Consider the following 22,093-nt stretch of genomic DNA (forward strand, 5'->3'; position numbering starts at 1 on the left):
TTAGTGTTCTGGTTTTATTCAACACTTTTTCACAGAAGCTACATTTTACAAGCTACAACTGTTCCTGCTCAAGAGCTTACAATCTAGTTTTAGATTAGAGTAACAAACTTCAAAGAGGAAACAACAACTTCATGATTGGTTTGTCAGTTTTAACAGCTCAGTATTTGTCCCTATATACACACACTACATTCAGATCTTTTGGGAGTCAAAAGTATGGCTCTAACGAGAATCTTGAGAACAGTGTAAGTAGAGGCCTATAAATGACGCAACATGACACTTGGCAGCAGGTTCTAGTGAAAATTTATTATTCACTAAATAAGCCAAATGGAGATGACACATGTAACCATTACCATAGTGTACCTCATAAAAGCACTGCAACTTGTTACCTGCTACACAGCTACTAGAACTCCAGTAAATGCCTTAGCCATTGGTTTTTGTACAAGAATGCCCAAAAACAGACAACAAAAGAGACCAAAGAAGCAGCAACAGGTGAGGTGTGGAAAATCCCATGTTGGGGAGAACTCTAGGGGGAACAGCAATTTTCTAGGACTCACCCACCCACAAAGCCACCCTGTTCATACAGTGAAACAGCACAGGAGGTCATGGAAGTTTGTAAACTACACAGTCCCCAAACACTGTTGACCTACTAGGTTCACAGCATCTGTGGGGCAAGTCAAACACCCATTTAAAGATCAACACAATTTACTTTTACTGTTGATAAATAAACCCATTCTTGCTGACATTAACTGGAGTAACTTCTGCTGCAATGCAAATCAACACTAGCTGCAAAGCAAGAGCACAACTGTTAAGAGAGACGGTATGACTTCTGGAAAAATGGATCAACATTACCCAGGAACACCCTTCCACGTTACACTCCTGTGAATGTCTACCAGTACCACTGCACCAAAGAGGAAAGAACTCCCTTAGGAGAAAAAAAATTTGACAGCACTACTACAGGATTCTGCTTCCATCATGCGCTCAGCTTTGAAAAAAAATTGGAACACTAAGACTATAGGGAATGTCTTGTTTCAGTGTCTTCTCAGCACATCATCCTCTTTCACAAATATGGTAAAACTGCCAACACAAACTCAGCTGACACCTTCTTAAAATTCAGATCTGTTTTCTGGGATTTTTTTCTTCCCCAGAAATATGACTTCGACCCCAAGATGATATGTACATTTATCATAAAAGAACACAGTCTTCCCCACACATGACAAAGTTCAATTCCTGCTAATTTTACAATAGCAAGAGCAATTTCTCCCATTTTCCTGAACACTTCTTGGCATCTGAAGTAACAGAAGTGAATAAAATCTACCTTTAATGTAAATAATAGAACACGAAGTCTGAGTGGCCAGAACCCTATTATTGACCTCTCTTCACCACCTTTTTATAAATGCAAGTCATACACTGTAGGTTATTTTTTCTCCCATACCGGTTACCAGTAAGTTGTCTTTCACATTCTTCCCTCAGTTTGCTGGGAGCGAGCTGGGCTTAGTACCAACAACCTGATCCTCAGTTCTTAATACACTGAAACATGCTTACCAGCAATGTTGCCCTTACTTCAAAAACAAAGTCTGCAGAGCAACATAAACCAAACTTCTTAGAAATTAGAGGACAAGTATACATTCTCTACAAATTGAAGACCAGTAACTGATCACACACACACTGCTGGTTTTTATTCAAAGTTGCTAGCTTTCAGTATCAGGTTGACTCAAAATGGTGACTTCTCTTACTGAATTCATCAGTAAATGTTGTGATTGTCAGTTGTTTTAAGAACACACCAAGAAAGGTCATGGAAGTTCAACAGTAAGACAACAGGAAACTTACTCAAATACTCCAAACTTTAAGACTTTAAATAGCCAGTAACTTAGTTTTTGCATACTGCTGGCCCCTACACACTCCTTTCCCCCATCGCGAGAAGATCAAAATTAAAACATCCTTATTATGGAAAATATACTTAAATAAATTTAAAGCCTTGTTGCAAAACTACTGAAAGAGTGTAAGTATCTCAAACAGAAAAATTACTCCTCATTGAAGTGAGGCTTTTTTATATCACATGAATGTGGTCTTGGCAACTGTAAAGAAAAACATCCATTAACTAAATCTCTAAGTTCCAGGAAAGATGGCAAATTCCTTATCAACTGGTCAACTCATTCTGTTGGAAAGAAGAAAGTAAAGCAGATTTTGTGCATCTTCATTTTCTGCTTCCGTTGCAGCCCACCGGTTACCTATGCAAATATTTCAAAGTTCAACTTAAGAAACACAGGAAAAAAAAAATCATATGTGAATCCTTAAATAATATTTTTGAATATAAAGAAGGTTAAATACATTAAAACAGTACAGACTGAAGGTTATCTTCCCTCAAATACATTCCCCACTGAAGCTTTCCCAAGCTCACACTTGCGAGTTTGTTTTTTGTGGGTGTTGTTTCTCCACCTCCGAAGATTAAGCTATCAGTAGTACAGTTCTGGTACAGCAGGAACTCTAAATTCCATTCAGTCTCTCTCTCTTGATGCTAAAAGCTCTTTACAGGTGGAAAGGATAAAGCTACTGTCCTATCACATTTTGACAGTCTGTCTTTAGTCTAATTAACAGGAAAGGAGATATTTTTATAAAGTGATATAAAACACAGCCAAAAAGCTATTTTAAAGCAATTGTGTCCAACAGCAAAGAGATCAGCATTTTGAACTTGTAGCACTGTTTCTCCTAGCAGAGAACAGATGCCTACAGTCAGAGATACAAGTTCTGTGAATACACTTGCCAAGTTGACTTTGTTTTAAATCCACCTCAAAATGGAACGTTTCAAATCATGAAAGGGTCTAAAAGCTGCACATAAACATTATTTAATGTTAGACACACACTAAGTTTTATTTTATTAAGCATTACACTAGAACTACGTTGGTATAAAAAATACTTTATTTTAAAGCTATGAAAGTTATAAAAATATGTAGTTAAACTTTCTACTCACAGAGTGTTTGCTATTTTAACATTAGTGATTTGTTTCTCCTAATGAATCTGAATTTTATTCGAAAGGTTTACAAGACATTATTACTATAATTTTAAAAACCCAGAATTACAGGGAGCTGTACTAATTGTGATGTTTTATCAGTATTCATTTAACCTCTAGATTTTTAATGAAGGCAGCAAAAACAACTATTTTCTGATGATACAGAATTTCTTATTTCTTGAAGCGTTTCTGTGGTTGACCACTTCTTCATTAGTTACCTGCAGCATGGCACCTTCCTGCCAAAGAAAAAAAAAGTGTATCTGAAGATGTTTATCACATATGTCTAAACCAAATTACCAATAGGGGAACTTCAGCCATTTTTTTTAAAAAAGTATAAGCAGTTCACTGGTGTGTCTAACACAAAAAGGAACAGTATTTTTTTCAGCTGAGTCCACGCTCTTCAGTGGGTAGCCTTTTAGAGGCAACTGAACTTTGAAATCAGGGCTTTTTTGGTGGGTTTTTTTTCTTTAAAAAAAACAGATCTAGAAGAGTATGCCATCCTTACTCTGAAAAACTCATTACTTGATGAATTTTCATTAATTTGAGGTGCAAAAATTGAATGCAGTGAGAGTAAGGCTGACTGAATTTGGCACTAAGGTTTATTAGCTGCAAGAACTATAAAAAATGGTGGAAACCTCAACATTCTAGCCAAATTCCAATTTACATAAATTGCATTATAAACTTATGAAATACCACCTGCAGTTTCATTTGAAGTTTTCACTTCCCTTCCTAAAGAACTGCTTATGCAGTTAAAGAATGGACGACACATTCCTTCACAGAGGCAGATGTATTCTGTGGTGCAATTTTTTCCTTACACGTAAACAGTCTACAGTTACTTGGGAACCTTCAGGATGAAACACGTTATATAAAACAGATTACAGTAGAAAAGACACATAACATAGTTCAACAGCACACAACTACCTTCATTGCATTACCTTGCAACCACCATAATGCATAGACTCCCAAGAAAAAATAAAATGTTGCAGGATGCAAAAATAAAGTTGTATGATTTAATTAACTTGTGACCTACCATTTTAACTACCAACACCAGGGATGGAACCCTTGCAAAGCTTTACTAATGGACACTTGCAGGTCTCATTTGTTCAACTGTAGCAGTGTACAGTGGCAGCAGTCTATGCTTGTCCAGGGTTCATATCATAGCTAGATTCCAGTAGGAAAAAAATATGTTAAGTAGCTGAAATTAACAAAAATGTGTTTGTAAAAAATTTAATAATACAAGAAAACAGGATTCACAATTTTTTTTTTCAATCGGTAATTGTTAACTCAATCCATTGCTATGTTAAACTATGTAACGGTAATCACTATACTGAAAGAATACTGTCATACAACATTAGTTTCTTGGTTTTCGAACATTAAAGAAAGGAAAAGTAAATAAGATCTTACCTAAAGAAGTTTAACTGAAGCTTAGAACTATTTTGCTCTACACCCTCAGCCTTCGTTGGCATCCTTATCAACTACTGTGGTTAAAACTTTGCAGAAATACAGCGCAGCTTTTTAAGACTGGCTGAACTTAGTGACGTTTTCAAGAGTTCGCTTGTACTAGACCTGCGTCCCTGGAAGAGTAACTCGCTGGGGATACTTCCTTTCCTTGCATTGAAGAAGCAGCATCTAAAAGATCTAAAAAGGTGTTTCTCCTTGCAGAGATATCCCTTAAGTTATCTATATATTTTAAACCTGATCATTTACAGACAACATACTTTTTTCTGACCAGCATTTAATTTTACATGTACAACAATAGCTTCATATTTTTGTGGGACCTTATGCTACCCACTCCTTGCCTTATTTTACAATATTAAAAAAAAATCTAAACTTACACAATATTTCCTTCAGAATTATTTTATTAAATCATAAATGTACAACAGCTTCTTAACTCTACACACGCACTTAAATCTTTAAAAGGAAAACGTTATGTCTTATTACACCATGATCCTGGCTAATAGCTTTTCAAAACTTTGAGAAAAATCTTAAAAAAGGTTTCACATGTCACCTGAAACTTACAAATTTAACATTATCAAAGGAATGCTTCTACACTTACAAAGACCACTAGAAAGAAACAACAATTAAAAAGCTAAGAAACTGTCTTAAAGGCATTTTTACAATCCTTCCTCCACAGTAAGGTAATGTTATTAAATAATCCAAATCCATTCACAAAATGGCTCTCTGCATCTGCTCTGGTGTCTTCTGCCATATCACTGCATATTTATGCATGACTGAGATAAGTGTTTCCTTAACATTGTTATTTCGATAACCTGAAGCTGTTCTGTTACCTCTGGGCTCTCATCCTCTCCTATTTATACAGTGAAGCCTGTTTCAACAGAAGTAAAGAGTAAAAAAATAGGTTATGAAATTATTCATCTAACCATTTTTTAAAGGAAAGATAATATGATCCTAAAAAGCTTTTAACTCCTGCAGCTACTCTCAAGAATCACTGCAATTTTAACACTTATAAACATACTTACCCATGGCATGCTTGCAGAAACTCAATAACGGCTCCTCCCTCCATATCCACCACTTCCTCCACTGCCCCCTGGACCATAGTTTCCTGCAATTGCAGAAAAACACAGAACAGCTACATCAATACGCTTTCTAAATCTAGGAATGCTTTTGATTACTGTATGAAGATTAACATGTTTTACTTTCAGAGACTGCATATACAACAAATATTTTTAACATTTCACTGTCTTCCTCTAAGTAACTTCAAGAACTGCCATAAGACCTACATGCTGAAACCTTGGAAGACTCAATGTCACATGTAATTTGATGCACTGTACTGTCTTAAGCCTGCAAGGGCTGACTTTATTTGCATGCTAAACCTTACAAGAAAAGGCTTCATGTTTCAGTTTCGATTTCACAAGCTTTACATGCCATTTAGTAACATTCAGACAACAAAAAGCAGAGAACATCAGAAAAAAAATGACACCACGACAACAGGGGAAATAAAGAAACGCCAGCAAGTTTAGTGGACATTAAGTAGGCTCTCTACAAGTACTGTGAGCTGATAGCAAAGAACATGAAACTTGTCTAAAATCTTTTACAGACTGCGAAGTGCTATACATTTCATAATATTCAGGGAAAAGGTAGTATCTTGTCACTCATCTTTCAAAAAGTAGTAATAACAATTTGTCCCAAGATAATCTTTACAGTCTCAAGAGCAGAAATTGTAGCCAACTTGCAGAAAAAACATGGGCACTGCAGTCCATCTATTGCAGAAGTTGGATCCAATTTCTGTATATCAAACTTAGAATCATAGAATGGTTTGGGTTGGATGGAACCATAAAGATCATCTAATTCCAAACCCTCTGCCATGGGCGGGGACACCTTCCACTAGATCAGGTTGCTCAAAGCCCCATCCACCCTGGCCTTGAACACTTCCAAGGATGGGGCATCCACAACTTCTCTGGGCAACCTGCTCCAGTGCCTCACCACCCTCATTGTAAAGAATTTCTTCCTTATATCTAATCTAAATCTACCCCCTTTTAGTTCAAAACAGTCACCCCTTGTCCTATCATCCCTTCCACTTCCCCAAAAGACAGAAGCCCACCCACTCTGGCTCCAAGGAAGGCCAGGACATATACAATACCTCCACCATATGGTCCACCCATGTTTCTGCTGCCACCAAAATTTCCACTCTTCATTGGACCATAATTTGAAGGTTGTTGGTTGTAGTTTCCAAAATCGTTATAGTTTCCACTTCCATAATTGCCTGCATTATCAATACAAAAGTGGATAAATGCGTGGATGAGCTAAAATGCCTATAGCACTCCCAAAGTTATCTCATGATTAGAATTTGTATAAAAGTACAATAACACAGGTATTCCAGGAGTTTATGCAACAAACTACTTTTCCATACTATTTCATACTGTTTAGAAAACAAGAGCTTCCTTAGAAAACCTTTACAACCCCCTCCTCTCAAAGCACAAATGACTGGCATTGATTTACAACTGGAATGCTCTGTCATTTCAGGCCAGTATGTTACCTCCTCCATAGTTGTCATAACCACCTCCATAGCCACCACCCTGGTTGCCATAGCCAGGTCCTCCTCCACCATACCCTCCTCTTCCTCCTCCATAACCAGGACTGCCACCAAAGTTGCCACCTATGACAATATAACAATTTAAAATAAACTTTTCAGTGTAGAAGGCAATCAACTTCTACAAATCAGAAGACATTTTTCTCTTTTGAAGTCTACAAGGGAAGAAAAGGGTAGGAGTTTTGTAAAGAAATTTCTATAAACACTATTTTTAAAGACACATACCAACTTCCACCCTAACTGAACTGTGACCAAAACCCAGTCAGACTGCCTAAAGGCCTCAATTAAGAGGCTTAATTAAAATCTTGATTTTTTTTTCCCAGGAAATTTAAGAAACACTGCTATTCTAAAGAAAAGGGCATGGATGTCCAAGAACTAACCATACAATTTGCCATATAAAGGTTTAATACAAGCCAACAGCTATGTGTAGTTCTTAAAGCCAATGAAATTACTTTGGCAATTAATGTAAATTTTATAAAAATGGTAAGTGAATGTAAAAATGTTTCTGAATGAGAGAAAAAGAAGAACAATCACCACCAACAAAAAAGCAAACTAACCTCCAGGTCCTCCACCATATCCATTATACCCATCACCAAATCCACGGCCACTTCCATACCCATCTGTCGGAGAAAAAAAAAAAAATCCCACAAAGTACTTAAATTCATCTGTAGCAAACTAACTGAATTCTCAAATCCCTGTGACCTTAAGGACCAAATCTCAGGGAGTATTGATTAAGCACATCTACGCTCGAATTCAGTATGTGAAATAACACATCCCGTCCTTGCTCTACTTCTTCTATTTTTCTTGCAATCATAAGCCACACAGTTTTGATTTTGGACACAGCCCTTACACACTGTAAAAGTCAGCCAAGCGTTGCACACAATTATAGAGGATAAATCTCTGAATTCCATAACAAAATTATTTAGGTTAATTTTGGATTTTAAGAAAATCCTTAAAAAACCTCATCACTTTGTTTTACTGAATATCCACATAAATCAACTTGTATACTACACAAGAAGTTTCCAAGTTACCTTTCCTAAAAATTCTCTAACTGCATTTAAATCAAACATCAGTAGATGACAAAGTTACCCAGAACCAGAAAGTTGATATAAATAAGGAACAAAAAAATGCTACAAACATGCCTGTCTTACCAGCTCCTCCTCTGAAATTGCTGCCAGGTCCTGGACCAAAGTTGCCACCACCTCCACGTGCATCACCAAAACCGAAGTTCCCTGTAACAGTTTAATGTTTGTAAGCGGTGAGATCATGGAAGGTGAACACAAAAATCAACCACAAAACATCAACTGTTACTTGCACATACCTCCTCTCCCACTCCTGGAATTTTGAACTTCCTGCATTTCCTGTCTAGAGAGAGCTTTCCTTACTTCTGCATTATGGCCATTGATGGTGTGATACTTCTGCACTGTAACCGTAAAAATAAGATACAATCAGCATTTAAGTACTGATCTGGCAACAAACAGAAATATCAGTCTTATAAAAATGAAGTAATTTCCAAATTAATCCACATATATTCCATATAATCATTTAGAAAACCCAAAATACCTTAATTTTTAAGCAAAGTCGTCAGTACTTATTTAAAATACGTTTCCCACACAATTCACCAAAACGACAATGTAGCAAATATTCATGCACATAACTAATACCATTATCTCTTTAGTTTAGCTTTAGACAATTACCATAACTGCAAGGATTAGTACTATCAAATGAAAGAGTGAAATGAAGCTTACTTACATACAATTTTATCCACAGGATCATGGTCATCAAATGTAACAAATCCAAACCCTCTCTTTTTACCAGACTGTCTGTCAGTAATGATTTCAATAGTGTCGATTTTTCCATATTCCTCAAAGTAGTCACGAAGGTGGTGCTCCTCAGTGTCCTCTTTAATACCACCGACAAAGAGTTTTTTCACAGTAACATGAGCACCAGGTTTTCCAGATTCCTGTTAAAAAAACCCTTTAAATCATCACAAAGAAAAACAACTTCACAAATCACTGTTTTTCCAGGATTTCAGGAATGGAATACTGATAAACTAAGATGGTTTTTTTTCCTAGCACTGAGGTAGCCCTCTTAAGATGCATGTCCCTGCAACCTTGCCTGAGGGGCACTCTGAGAAGCAAGTAACATGGGGTAATTTGAGGTTTTTCCTCCCCATTTTATGTCAAAGCCTTAAGCGCACTGAAAAAACACAGTTAAAAGTGCTATGAAATGCATAAAAGTAAATAAAAACCCCTTTAAACATATTTAGACAAAACATAAGATCAACTGCTTGAAACAAACACGATTTTTATAATTGAAACAAAGATATGTCAGCTTCCTCTGCCCACTTCTTCAATGGCAGTGAAGGCAACATCCCACTTATATCAACAGTAAAGGTCCTTCAACCTGAGTCCACAGCTATGCATTTTAACTCCTATTCATATAGGAAGACAACTCCTCACATTCATGGGTTATTTTTGCACTTTGAGCAGGATATCAAAGAGGCTGCACTAGATAAGAATGACTTATTTGTAAAGCTTATAAATAGCTTTGTGTGTTTAAACAGTATGTAGGTAATGCTGCTTTAATTACCTTTTTCCAAATGCTAACCAACCCTGCATTCTGCAGGAAATGGAAAGAAAACTGGGATAGCTAACAGGGAGCTAGTGATTACAACTTTTGTTTCCCTTGACCTCTGGGACAGCTCATTTGATTCCAGTTCATCAGTGCAAACACACTAAACACCTGGATCCAACCTTAAACTGGTAAACCCTACAAGAGCTCCCACAATGTGGTGAACAGAACTCACCTACAATCTGCACTTGCTCCGTAAGTATTTCTGTGCCACACAGGCCTGGCTGAAAAGTTTACAGGTGAATTGCATTCCTGTGCATACACCTAACTCATACCCTGAAGTTAAAAACCATATCTGGGGCTAAAACCACAGTAGTCCTAAGATGATTTTGTATACCACCACTAGAAAAAAAAATATGTTTCCCTACATTCTCTATTTTCAGTCATTTCAGTTACATACCTTTTAGAAATACCCTAGGAATGGAGTCAGGAGAGACTGACAGGAGTTTATTAATTTGAGGTTTAGTAACAGTAACGACTGCAGAGAAGAGTTAGTTTGGAATTTGCATAATTACAGGCATTAAACACATTTTCGCTAGCAGCACTTTCAGATCCCAGCTGCATCACCTGCAGACATGATTCTGCAACCAGAATAACTTTAATAATTCACCGTAATATTAGACATGTATATAATAGGGTCATTTAACAGATGAAAAGTGTGGGAAATAGCACCCCAACTACAGCCTTTCAACTCAAAGAGTTTCAACCCATGCAATTTCAACAAGAAAAAAGCTGTGCTGGTTTGACTGAAAATGTGTTAATTTTCTTCGTGCAGTTAGAAACCTTTCTTTTTCATAGCTAGCAGGCTCATTATTTGGACTTAGTTTGAGAACAAGAGATAATAACACCCAGTACAGAGTTAATGTTTTTAATTGCTCTGGTCTGAGAGTCAAGGACATTCTGAGTGTTCTGCCCACAGGCATGAGGCATCAAGGGAGAGGGGGCATGGATGGGGCAGAGCTTGAGTGACATTCAGATTGATCAGTAAGACTATTCCACCCCATTAGCGTCATGCTTCTTATTTAAGGATTGGGGGATCTTCCGGTCTCTCTCTGGGGCGTTCTCACTCTTGGGCATTTTTTTCTCTCGCACGTTCTTTCTTAGTTTTTTACTGGAGCCAGGGGAGTTTTGGTTCAGGATGTTTAGCTCAGCCTTTTGCTGTTCTGCAGAGGCCTCTGAGCCCTTCTGCTTTTTTCCCTCTTTTTGGGACTAGGGTCTGGCTTCCTGGGACTGGCTGCTCAGTTGTGGATGGAGTTCGTTTGGAATTGCCTTGAGTATCTTTTATTTCTATTTTACATATATATTTACTAGTAGCGTATTAGTATTTTGTTATTAAACTGTGCTTATCTCAATCCAAGTTTCTCCCTTTCCTTTCAAATCTCTCCCCCATTACAGGAGGGTGGGGTAGGGTGGGGAGAGGATGAGTGAGCAGCTATCATGGTTGTATTGCTAGCTCAGGTTAAACCACGACAAAAGCATAAATGTCTGACCAAAGCAGATTCCTTTTTCAAAGCATAAGAAGTATCTACTTTCAATGCCATACTTACCTCTCTAGCCACAGCTCTCTTAGGCTCGACCACCCTTCCATCAATCGTGTGAGGTCTTGCAGCCATGGCTGCATCAACTTCAGCCATGGAAGAGAATGTTACAAAGCCAAACCCCCTTGATCTTTTGCTTGCAGGATCCCTCATTACCTAAAAACAATAAATGTTTAAACCATGTCTCCTTGTCTCATGTTAAGCTTAACACTAACAACTTCGAAGAAAATGTGTAAACTTAATTTACCTTTTCTTTGATTTGATTTCAAAACACAATTATGATAAAGTAGCATGCTATGATGTTTAAGTACATGAACAGCACTGCTTGGCATCACAGAAATTTAAACCACCATTGTCTTCCAAGACTCGTAATGCAGAAATGCTGCTGTATCAGTGACATACGTTTACATTTGTTTTCTCAAAAAACCCAAACATATAATTTATTTTAAGCTTTCCGAAGACCACAGATCTAAAATTTGTGTTATGAAATATGTATTTCCTGTTCCCAAAACAAATTCAGCAGAGGAACTTCTGCAAGGGTCACTGTCCCTGGAGGTACTTAAAAGATGTACAGAAGTGGTGCTTAGGGACATGGTTTAGTGGTGGACTTGGCAGTGTTAGGCTTAGAGTTGGACTTCATGATCTAGTGAGTCTTTTCCAACCTGATTCTATGAAGACATCCTTTTCCAGCTTTATTGAGGTTGCTTACCGTATCAACTTTCTGCCAAAGGTTACCAATAACACAGATATAACAGTGCTCCATGCAAGCACCCCCTAATGCACTTCAGCCAGTGACACCCAAGTTAATTTTAAACTGTTGAAATGAGTGGTTAGCGATAATTTGAGAGATTTTACAGGAAACACATTGTGAATGCTTCCTAATTCTATAAGAGTTTGCAAGGTAAGGTCTGTGCATAGCTTCAATGGACTGAATTATGGACCAACCACCTGTACACTTAGGAAAATATTAATATTCTGTCTTTTCATTAAGCTATCCTGAAAACAAACCCCTCACTTCTGCAACTTCTAAACATTCGCTGCCATCGTTGCACATTAGTACGCCAAACTTACCACACAGTCTGTAAGTTTTCCCCATTGCTCATAGTAACTCCTCAAGCTTTCCTCTGTTGTTTCAAAACTTAAGCCACCAATAAACAGTTTGCGGAACTGCTCCTTTTCCCTCTATCACAGAAAAGAAGATTATATTAATATAATTAACAATACCCCTTTTGCATCGGCATAATTAGACACTATGTCAGATTTTTCGTTAAGTGTCAAAAACTTTTGGCAAGACATATTTTTCAAAATTATGCTCAGCTTTTCTAAACGTTCTACCACTATTGAAGAAATTAAGCAATTTACGCAATTCTATGTGTCTACTTTTACAACACAGATTTTAATGTTAAGAACAATGAACCACAAAGACTTCCAGAACAGTCCCCTCAAAGATCTTCAGGAAATGCTTTTAAAGAAAATAAAAACAAACCCAAAAGTTCTCATTACAGGTAACATAAATTCATTCATAGTTGGTTTCTATTCCAGATAGCATTTATTTTTAAAAACCATGCTGGCTCAAATTGTCTTACATGGATACTACCATACTATTTACCCAAGGCATTAAAAATAAAGGAAAGTACGCTTCAAGATGTTCTAAAATGGGTTGACGATTCCTATTTTCTCATTAACTGTTAAAATGAATGAAAGCCAGAGCATCTGTAAAATTAATCTGGGATCCTACACCACTGGAATCAGCAGGAAATTCACCTGCCCTCAACAGCAGCAGTATCAAAACTAAGTGGATTTCCTTTAAAACGGAAATGTGAGTAATAGTCACATTATGTATCTACTATTATAAATTATGCTTTCAGTAAGACTTTGTTCTATTACCTTTCAGAGAAATTATCACTGTGCTTGTTTGCAGAAATTTCTGCTGTGATCACAAGTATACCATTAAAAAAACCCAGGACCAATAAGGCATTAGATTTACTATTTTGTATGTGGCATTATACCCAAGCAGGAAGGAGAACCTTCCAACCTCTACCAGTTAAAATTAAAAATGCCCTAAAAAGTAATCCCCTTCCACAAAATTCAAGATGTCAGAATGTTGTTTGAAAGAGAACTGTCTTGCTACGGATAAGAGAGCTCAAATGCAATAATTCCTTCAGCTTTATACTGCTAACTAATTTTTAAAATCAAGAAAATCTACTTGGGTGTTTGGTTTTATGCCTTCTTTAAGGTGGCGGTTGTTTTTGAAACAACCCAAACACTGCATAGTTAGCTATAGCTGACAAACACAACACAACCAAGTATGCACTGGACAGAAAGATAAAGAGGAAACTAGACAACCAATGAGATTCAGAAAATAAAAATAGTTCAGTGCACAAATGCTTTTGAAAGTATTAAGCCAATCAGCACTATAGAACAACATTTTTTCTCAGGTTGTCCAAGGCAGGCCTGATCTAGATGTATGTAACAGTAAAACAATTACTGCAGGTAGTACTGAATCATGTTTTGTGCAAAATGCATCACCCTATTACCAGCTTGAGATACTGCAGCCCGACAAGGAAATCAACCATTATAAAAATAAAAACTTCTCATTTTTATTTTGGGGGAAATGTAAAATGTCTCTTAAGAACACATGAAATCTGCTGTTGGATCTAGTATGTTTACTTCTAAGGAACACAGAGGAAGCTAGTACTGCCTCCTCCTTGCACAGACAGGCAAAATTAGAAGAGTTTTAAACCAGCAAATCCATGTTATGTCAAGTTTCCTTTCACCTCATCTCTTAAAAAGAATAAAGAAAAGGATGCTGCATACCAGACTTAGACTAAAAAGTCATATGCTGCAAGTATTGCTATCATTTATGATTTTGAGTAGGCTAGCAGAGAAATAATTTTAAGCAACAATATTGGGAAAAAAAAAAAATTTCCTCCCTTCAGATTACTTCAGTTCTCCTGCTTGAAAATTAGGAAATACTTATTATTTTAACAGGCCCACAAGAGACACGTTTTCCTATATAATCAATTGTCACGTGTCTAATACAGGTAGGATTTTTCCAATAAGCATTAGGTTTACCTTTGAAAACCGTTGTAAACATGTAAAGGAAACTCAAGGATCTCTAACAACTACATTTGCTTTTTAACGGACAAACATATACTACCCATTACTAATACACATTAAACAGAATAATAACAGATTTAACAGATGTATGAATTATTAGAAAGTGTAATTTACCATGTTTTAAGTGTCATACACTACATGCCCTACCCAGAACAACATCTAGGCACCACACATGTCAGGACACGCAATAACAAGTCACTCCCGGTTTTTCAATTAAAATTACTGTGTGAAAATACCATACGTGTATTGCTGCACTAATACAGGCACAGCCAGGGAAGAAGAGAGACTATTTGTCTTAAATGTCTTGTGCTGGTTTAACTGAAAATGGGTTAATTTTCTTCATAGAGTTAGAAACCTTTCTTTTTCATAGCTAGTACGCTCATTATTTGGACCTAGTTTGAGAACGAGAGGTAACAGAGACCTAATGCTTTTAATTGCTCTGGTCTGAGAGCCAAGGACACTCTGTGCACTCAGCCCACAGGTGTGAGGCAGCGAGGAAGGGGGGCATGGATGAGGCAGAGCTTGACTGACATCCAGACTGATCAATAAGAATATTCCATCCCACTGGCATCATGCTTCACATGTAAAGAGAGTTGGGACCTTCCGGTTGGTTCTTCTCTTCCGCTTTTTTCCTCAATCTTGCTTGCTCTGGGGCACAGCTGGGGGAGTTTGGATTGGGAGTTTTAGTTCGGCCTTTTGCCGTTTTCCAGAGGCCTCTGAGCCTTTCTGCCTTTCTCCTCTTTCTTCTCTCTTTGGGACCAGGTGCTGTTTCCTGGGACTGGCTGCTCAGCGTGTTTGTGAGGAATTGCCTTGAGTATCTTTTATTTCTATTATATATATATATGTTTACCGGGAGTGTATTAGTATTTTATTTTTATTAAACTGTTTATCTCAATCCAAGTTTCTCCCTTCTCTTTTGATTCTCTCCCCTATTGGGGGAGGTGGAGGAGGGGATGAGTGAGCAGCTATCGTGATTGTATTGCTAGCTCGGGTTAAACCACGACACGTGTCAATTTTAATCAGCTCAGTCTAGCATTAACCTCCCACCATGGTCCAGAAAGCTCTGACCAACTGAAGTTTATGCTGAAGCTGGAAAACATATGATAAAAATTATCACTCCAGTCCCTCTCAGAATCTTGATGAAAATCTTCATTTGGCAAAAACAACCCCTCTCCCCCCATACAAACAACCCACCTCCACCAAGGCCCACAATATAAAAGCTGGAAGAAAAACCTCGTTCAAGATTTCCATAGTACGCTCTGTGGCAGGAACAGAGTGTGAGAGGAAATCTTTATGAACTCTGCAGAATTTTCATTAGTGCTTATTTTAAGCCTCCCTTCACAAGCTTAAAGGAACACTTTAAAGGACTGGAAAACACGTGTCCTTTGCTGAAAAAATAATCATTAGAGCAAGGAAATGTGTTTCATACAGCAATAATGTGTGCACAAATACTCCGAGCTGACTGCAGACTTCTCTGAGTAACAAGAACGGTTAACAAAGACAAGCGAGTGGGATCTCCGAACCACTATGGCTAGGCCTGCCAAAAGCAAAGCTGGGTTTATTGATCCCAAACTCGAAAAGACGCTGTCTCCCCTCACCCTCTCAGCTCCTCTGCGTTCTACAGTGCTTTGCGATCCTTCTCCCGCCCTCGCAGCCTGAAGTTATCCGGAGCCGGCTCCGCCATGTGGCGGCTATCAGGAACACAGCGCGCCCGCAGCCAGGAGGGGAAAATGGCGCCCGGAATGAACCGTCGCTGCCAGGGGCAGCGATGCGGCGGGAGGGAAAGGACTTCAGCAAGTACCGACCCCAGATAAAAACAAACAAAACCGCCCACGCCTGAGTCCTCAGGCTAAGCAGAAACCAAGTGCTGCAAACCGCTTCTAGGGTGCACCTACACACACGGTATCAGGAAGAGCCTGTCTGCAAACGCTGTTTTCCGCCCCCGCAGATACCAGACGACTACGGCTGCCCTCCCCCCTTAGTGGGTTTATCGCTCCCAGAGGGATCCTCACAGCCTCACGCACAAGCGAGTCTCGGCGCCGCCATTTTAGCCCTCCCCCTCGCCACCGCCATTACCGGCAGCGCCGCCCCGGCCGCTCAGGGTGCCCTCGCAGGGCAAAGGCGACTCCCCGGATCCCGCATTAACTGACCTCCATAGTCGCGGGTGCTCCTCCGCTCCCTCCCGGCTTCAGCGCCACCTTAACGGCAGCTCGGCTAACGGGTACGTCGAGCGATTCAAGAACTCGCCCACCCGCCATGCACGGCTACCGCAGCTTCCGCCGCCCCTCTCGGCTGCGCACCAGCCCCAACCGCCGCTTCCAGAACCTTCCTCCCCGCTAACGCTTCCTCTGCGGGAAGATAACCAGCCGCCCCCCCATCCGCAGCGGCACCCAGACCTGCACTGACAGGGGCTCGACCCCACCCGTAACGTCCAGACCCGGAAAATTTCACTCCGTACCCATAACCAGACCTGCCGCCCTCCTTAAAAGCAAACTCTGAATTTTCCCTTTTTTTTCCACGTACCATGTTCTTCATGGTTTACGTATTCCTGCTCGAGAGTGGCGTACAACTGGTCAGTAATGGCTGCCTTAACTGTTACGCAATTTGAAATTCAGCTCCACGTAGTGCTAGCGCCCTCCTTCTCCAGCCTAGGCTCCCTTCCCAGGTTTTAGTTCAAAAAAAAAAAAAAAACCCACAAAAAAAAAGCTTGGAGCCGGAGCTTAAATATCTCCAAAGGGGCAGCAATTCTGTATAACGCCCCTACGTGATTTTATCACGTAATAAAAAGTCATCAACTCCCGTTAGTAATGGCTGTCTCCGGAATGAGCCGAAGGAGCCGTCGTCGTCGAGCTTATCCGCTTCGACAGTCGCCGGAAAAAGCCGAAACAGGAATGGAATCCCGTTCGACTCGCTTCGGCAATTTCCGGAATTTACCGAAGCAGAAAAGTATGGCGCTCAAAACCTGTTCGGCAATTTCCGGAGAAAGAGACGCAGCAGTGATCGACTATCCGGCGCGTTCGGCAATTTCCGACAACGGAAGAGAGTCGCAATACGTGCCCGAGCGGAGCCGAAACAGCCCCGATCTCGATTGGCACCGTGACGCCTTTTTTTTTTTTTTTTTTTTTTTTTCCGGAAAAAACCGAACGGCCCCGAAGGCTCAAACCTCCAAGAGAGGGGGTTATAATTAACTGAAAGCAGCCTCATGTCCGCCCCGCGCTGCTCTCTGGGTGGCCACCTGTGGTATTGGCAGGGAGCGGGCGGGAGCAGAGTAAAGCGCACCCCCGAAATCTCCCCTTGCTGCTGGCGGCCTGGTCCCTTCCCCCTCCTCCCGGGCAGCAGGAAGTGAGAACGACCCAGATTTTGGCGCCAGCACCGACACAAAGCGGGGGGCCGGGAGCCAGCGGAGGGAGGCGGGCTCCGCCGCAGCCTGCGCCGCTCTATCCCGCACCGCCGACATCGGGCCCACCGCCCGCTTCGGTACTCCGTTCTTCTTTCCCTCCTTCCTCCCCTCCCTCCCTTTTTCTCTTCAGCGGCGCCGCACGCACCGCGACACAGGGTGAGTGCTGCCGCCCCGCGCACCAGCGAAATGGCGCTGGAGCTGCTCCTTGCTTCCCGCCCCTTCTTCTCCCTCTTCCCCCCCGCCCCCAGCTCCAGGGGAAAACCAGCGCAGACCCACCCGCGGCTCCTCGCCCGGACTGAAGCCTTCCCCAGCCAACTCCGACCCCCGTCCCCACTCCTAAAAAGAGTTTTCGAGCTTCCCCCACGCACTGCTTTCCGAGCCGCCCTCCCTCCCCCAGCGCCTTCGCTAACGACTAGGCCTCCCCGCCGCAACGCGGGAAATGGCCGCGCTCCAAACGCCCCCCTCAGCCTCGCCGCAACGAGCTTCAAACCCACCCCGCCGCTCGCTGCCCGCCCTCCCCGCTCCCGGGGCTCGCCGGGGCCGCCCTCCCACAGCGACTGAAGGCCTCGCTCCGTGGCGGGCGGCGCCCGCTCCGGCCCAACGCGCCCTCATGGTGGCGGCCATCATGGCGGCCGCAGTTACCGGGCTCCGCGGGCCCGTTCCCCCGCCCGCCGCCCCGGCTCACCCAGTCGCTTTCTCTGTCGCCGCGAGGCATCTTCCTTCTTTTGGACGCCTGACGCGGTCCTGCGCTAGCCCCCCGTTGGAGAGACGTCTTGGCCCCCCTCCTGTGCTGGCGGCGACGACTGTAGGAGGTTGCAGCTCGCGCGTAGGCGGCGTCGTGCGCTCTGCCCCGTCAGCCGCCGGCGCGCAGTGCTCGGCCAGCCCAGCCCCGCCAGCCGCCGCGCCCGCCCCGCGCCGCGCTGCCGCCCAGCCGCTCCCCACCCCCTCCCGCTCTCCCTGCCCCCACCCCCCACCTCAACCCCCCTCAGATATCGCTGTTGCCGGCGCTGCACAGTGTGCGCAGGGCGAGAGGCGAGGAGGAGACGGGAGACCCGAGCGGCTGGGCACCATTGAAGTCTGTATCCTTCTCTCTCTCTCTCTCTCTCCCCCTCTTTCTCTCTCTCCAGCCGCCTCCCCCTCCCCTCCGCTCCCCGCGGAGCGGGCCTCGCCTGCGGGGAGATGCGGGACACAGCCCGCTTGCCCTCCCCCGTCCCGTCCCTAGCTGCCGCTTCCTTGGCGGCGCGGCGGGCCACGGCCCCGGCGCTTGCACGGTGCTTCCCGGCCCGCGCGGGAGCGAGGGAGCGGGCTTTGCGGCGGGGCAGGAGGGCTGCGCCGGGGGGCGGGGGCAGCGGCAGCCGCGCGGCGGCGGACGCGCTCGGGAGACAAAGCCAGCCCGCCGCCGCGGGGCGGCCTCCGCCACCGGGCGTCCCTGCTCCGGGAGGCGGCGGCGTGTGCCGGGCCCCGGGGAAACGTGGCGGGGGGGAAAGAGACGGCGTGGAGGGGGGCCCCGGCGGCGGGGGAGCGGCGCACAGGGCCCGCCGGACGGCGGCTGCCCGGGGCGGGAGCGGCGGGCCTCCTCCCGCAGGCCTCGCTGTGAGCCGCCCGGGGCAGTCCCGTTAGCTCGCCCGGGGCGTCCCCGCCGGCCTCACGTGCGCCCACCACAGGCCCGAGGCACAGCCTCCCTCGTTAGGCCTCCGCAGGGCTCTCTTTATTTTCTGGTGGGAGTGGCACGGGGGGTTTTATTATAATTATTATTGTTGTTTCTTTTACCCTTTGTCCTGCCTTTCGAACGGGGACAGGACAAGCCCCTCTGTGCTGGGGCCCTAGCCCCTGCCCTTCTCCCACTCGCTCTACCCCGCTGCCCATGGTTTTGCCAAAATCCACCTCCCGTGTCAGGGGAGGATTGGGTGGGATTGCCGAGCCCGGGAGGTTTTCTGGCCTCGAAGGACTTTCTCTTTTGCCTTGCACAGGCAGATGGGGAATTATAACAGTTCGATAGTTTGCAGTGGGGTGGGGATAATACATGCCCGAGGAGGTGGCCAGCATGAGAAATGACATGGAAAAGGGGACGGATTGTGTTCAACATCATTTGTGTAGGTCAAAAAAGTAGTATATACAGCTTAGCTGAGTTAATATTGCTCTAGGACTTTAACTTTTGCAAATTTGAGAATCAGAAGGCAACCTTGTAGTTATGTTAAGATTAATAGTTGCGCTTCATAAGCATTTACTACAATGTAAGAGTAATGGGTGACTCATTACAACACAGATATTTAGCTGCTCCCCACCAGATATGCAGTTAATATACCTAGGTATATCTTGATTAACTGCTAGAATCTGAACTCCTGTTCTGCTGGGTTTAAGGAAATAAGCATCCCTGATGGTCCTCCCCCTTTTCCCTAGAAACGTCTCTGTGCCTTAGAAGGCCTTGTGAAAAACCTTTTTTCAACCCTATATACCACTTTATCGTTTATACTGGCTAGCATGATGCTGTGTTGCTGGGTTATGCCAGACAAAGTAGTAACCTACTTTTTGTTCTGGATTTAATCCGTATTAGAAATGTTATATGCAGGGAATATATGGGGGTTGGAACAAGGACCATGCTTGTATTGGGATGCCTTTCTCTGAGTAATGTAAACTTCCTTTTAATTGTCATGCATTTTTCTAGTAAAAGCTCTGCAAGTCTGCAATAAAAATGGCCTCCAATAAAACTACATTGGTAAGTTCATGCACACCTAAAGTATATAAGGATTTAATCAACATATTTTTCTTCAAACTTATAACTTGGCATCTCCATTTAAAAGATACATCCACATCTCCCCTCCCCAGCATTATTCTGACCAAAATTTCAGATCCAGAAAGTAAGGCTACTAGAAAGGACATTATCTTTGGCTTTAATAAATCTGCCATTTCTAAAGAGACTTGTTGGGAAAAAAAAAGGTCTCTGCACTATTTCATCTGTCCTACGGTAGAAAACACTGAGCATTTTATTAGCCTCCTTTCAGTACACCATGTAATTCATCATATATGTAACAAATAAAATCAAAATCATGTATTCATTTAATTTCTCCCAGTGTATTTGGGGAAAACTAATTGCCTGAGAAAAGGCAGTCTTTACAGATGAATAATAGCATTATTGGGAAATGATGTGGCATAGTTAAGATGCCTTTTGAAATGATTTTTAACAAATAACAGTTTCTTTGAATTTCATAGGAGCAGAGATTATCAGATGTCAACCCCTCCTGGACCGTTTTAATGATGCATTCATGGATCTCAAGTCCTATAAAGCTTTGCTTGACATTAAAAAATGGACTTCTAAGGGCAGTTGGTTGCTGGTTACCATTCAACTAATAATGATACATAGTTTGGTGAAAGACAACTGAAAAAGTATAGCGTGAGATGCATCTGAGGTTGAGGTGGGGAAGTAAGCAAAAATATACATATACAACTCAAAATTTGGAAAGCAGAACAGCTGATCTACAGTGCATTCAAAAGGCCTTTTCTTAAATTTACTGAAATTATTACTAGTTGACCCAGATCAAGATATATTAAAAAGTTGTATTAACTCCTGGCTTAGAAGTGCAATGGAGTACTTCCTTTATATTGTATTATAAACTATTTTAGAAGATTTCACCAAGGTGAATGTCTGAACTTTCAGTTAGTAATTGATTGCCCACTCTTCCTTAATTTGAGGAAGAGAAGAAGTTAGCCAGGCTGGGGAGGGGGTGCCTCAGGGAGAGGAAAGTATCAGTGCAGTATTTTTAATCTTTTGATATTGTTGAGAATTTTGCTGCACAGGTCAGGAAAATCAGTTATGGTTCCCATGGGAACCATAACTAATTCTGCTTCATTATGTACTTGCATGCAAAATCTAAATGTATGAAGGGATAGCATAGCTGTGGAACTGTAATTCTGATTTTGTTACCTTTTGTATGTTAAAATCCTTCACCACAGTGTCGCATCAGTGTTTTAATCTTGCCCCTCAAAGAAAGAGTGATTATCCGCTGGAGAGCATCTGCATCTGTCATATGTGACTTCCGAATGCAGAAAGGGAAACAAGCCGTAGATGAGCATTCAGTGGTCAGACGCCCAAGTTGCAGCTTGTAACCCTAGAGGAGGAAGCTTTAGGGGTCTAGTGGACATTTAGTAGTCAGGTATCACATTCACTTGTGGGCTGAGGCTTACATTGGCATGTGTGATCTCAGAATGTACAGGGTTTTTAACAAATGTTCAGTATTTCTGCAGGCTTTGCAATCAAGTATTATTTTAATAGGTCGGAAAGGCTAAAGGGTTTGGAAAGCGGTGCTGATGCGCACGAGACCTAATTCAATCTTTAATATATAAAC

General features: G+C 42.2%; 2 protein-coding genes across 12 annotated transcripts in view; one reads left to right on the forward strand and one right to left on the reverse strand.

Annotated features, from left to right (window-relative positions):
- HNRNPA2B1 (heterogeneous nuclear ribonucleoprotein A2/B1) lies at positions 1-18,631 on the reverse strand. 5 transcript variants are annotated; one of them, XM_065630008.1, is made up of 13 exons: positions 18,436-18,631; positions 12,302-12,412; positions 11,240-11,386; positions 8,811-9,021; positions 8,380-8,481; positions 8,201-8,290; positions 7,616-7,678; positions 7,005-7,124; positions 6,609-6,731; positions 5,488-5,570; positions 4,412-5,333; positions 4,038-4,168; positions 1-3,243 (listed from the first exon to the last, which is right to left on the reverse strand). In XM_065630008.1, exons 1-10 carry the CDS (start codon positions 18,463-18,465, stop codon positions 5,509-5,511), a joined length of 1,059 nt encoding a protein of 352 aa, XP_065486080.1. In that variant the 5' UTR covers positions 18,466-18,631; the 3' UTR covers positions 1-3,243; positions 4,038-4,168; positions 4,412-5,333; positions 5,488-5,508. The 5 variants fall into 5 exon arrangements, with proteins under 5 accessions (XP_065486080.1, XP_065486085.1, XP_065486086.1 ...); XM_065630013.1 differs by having other exon boundaries at positions 8,210-8,290; positions 18,436-18,629; XM_065630014.1 differs by lacking the exon at positions 18,436-18,631 and adding an exon at positions 16,874-17,206.
- Positions 16,482-22,093, forward strand: part of CBX3 (chromobox 3) — a 15,505-nt gene continuing 9,893 nt past the window's right edge. Inside the window, exons 1-2 of one of the 7 annotated variants that reach the window (XM_065630017.1) lie at positions 17,668-17,906; positions 20,416-20,466. In XM_065630017.1, coding sequence (XP_065486089.1) covers positions 20,443-20,466 — 24 coding nt within the window. In that variant the 5' untranslated portion in view covers positions 17,668-17,906; positions 20,416-20,442. Of the gene's footprint in view, positions 16,572-17,667; positions 17,907-18,723; positions 18,826-20,415; positions 20,467-21,446; positions 21,902-22,093 lie in introns of those variants that run through there. The other 6 variants (XM_065630016.1, XM_065630023.1, XM_065630020.1 and 3 more) reach the window with 6 other exon arrangements.

The sequence above is a fragment of the Caloenas nicobarica genome, chromosome 2 (genome assembly GCF_036013445.1).
Source record: "Caloenas nicobarica isolate bCalNic1 chromosome 2, bCalNic1.hap1, whole genome shotgun sequence".
Taxonomy (NCBI): domain Eukaryota; kingdom Metazoa; phylum Chordata; class Aves; order Columbiformes; family Columbidae; genus Caloenas; species Caloenas nicobarica.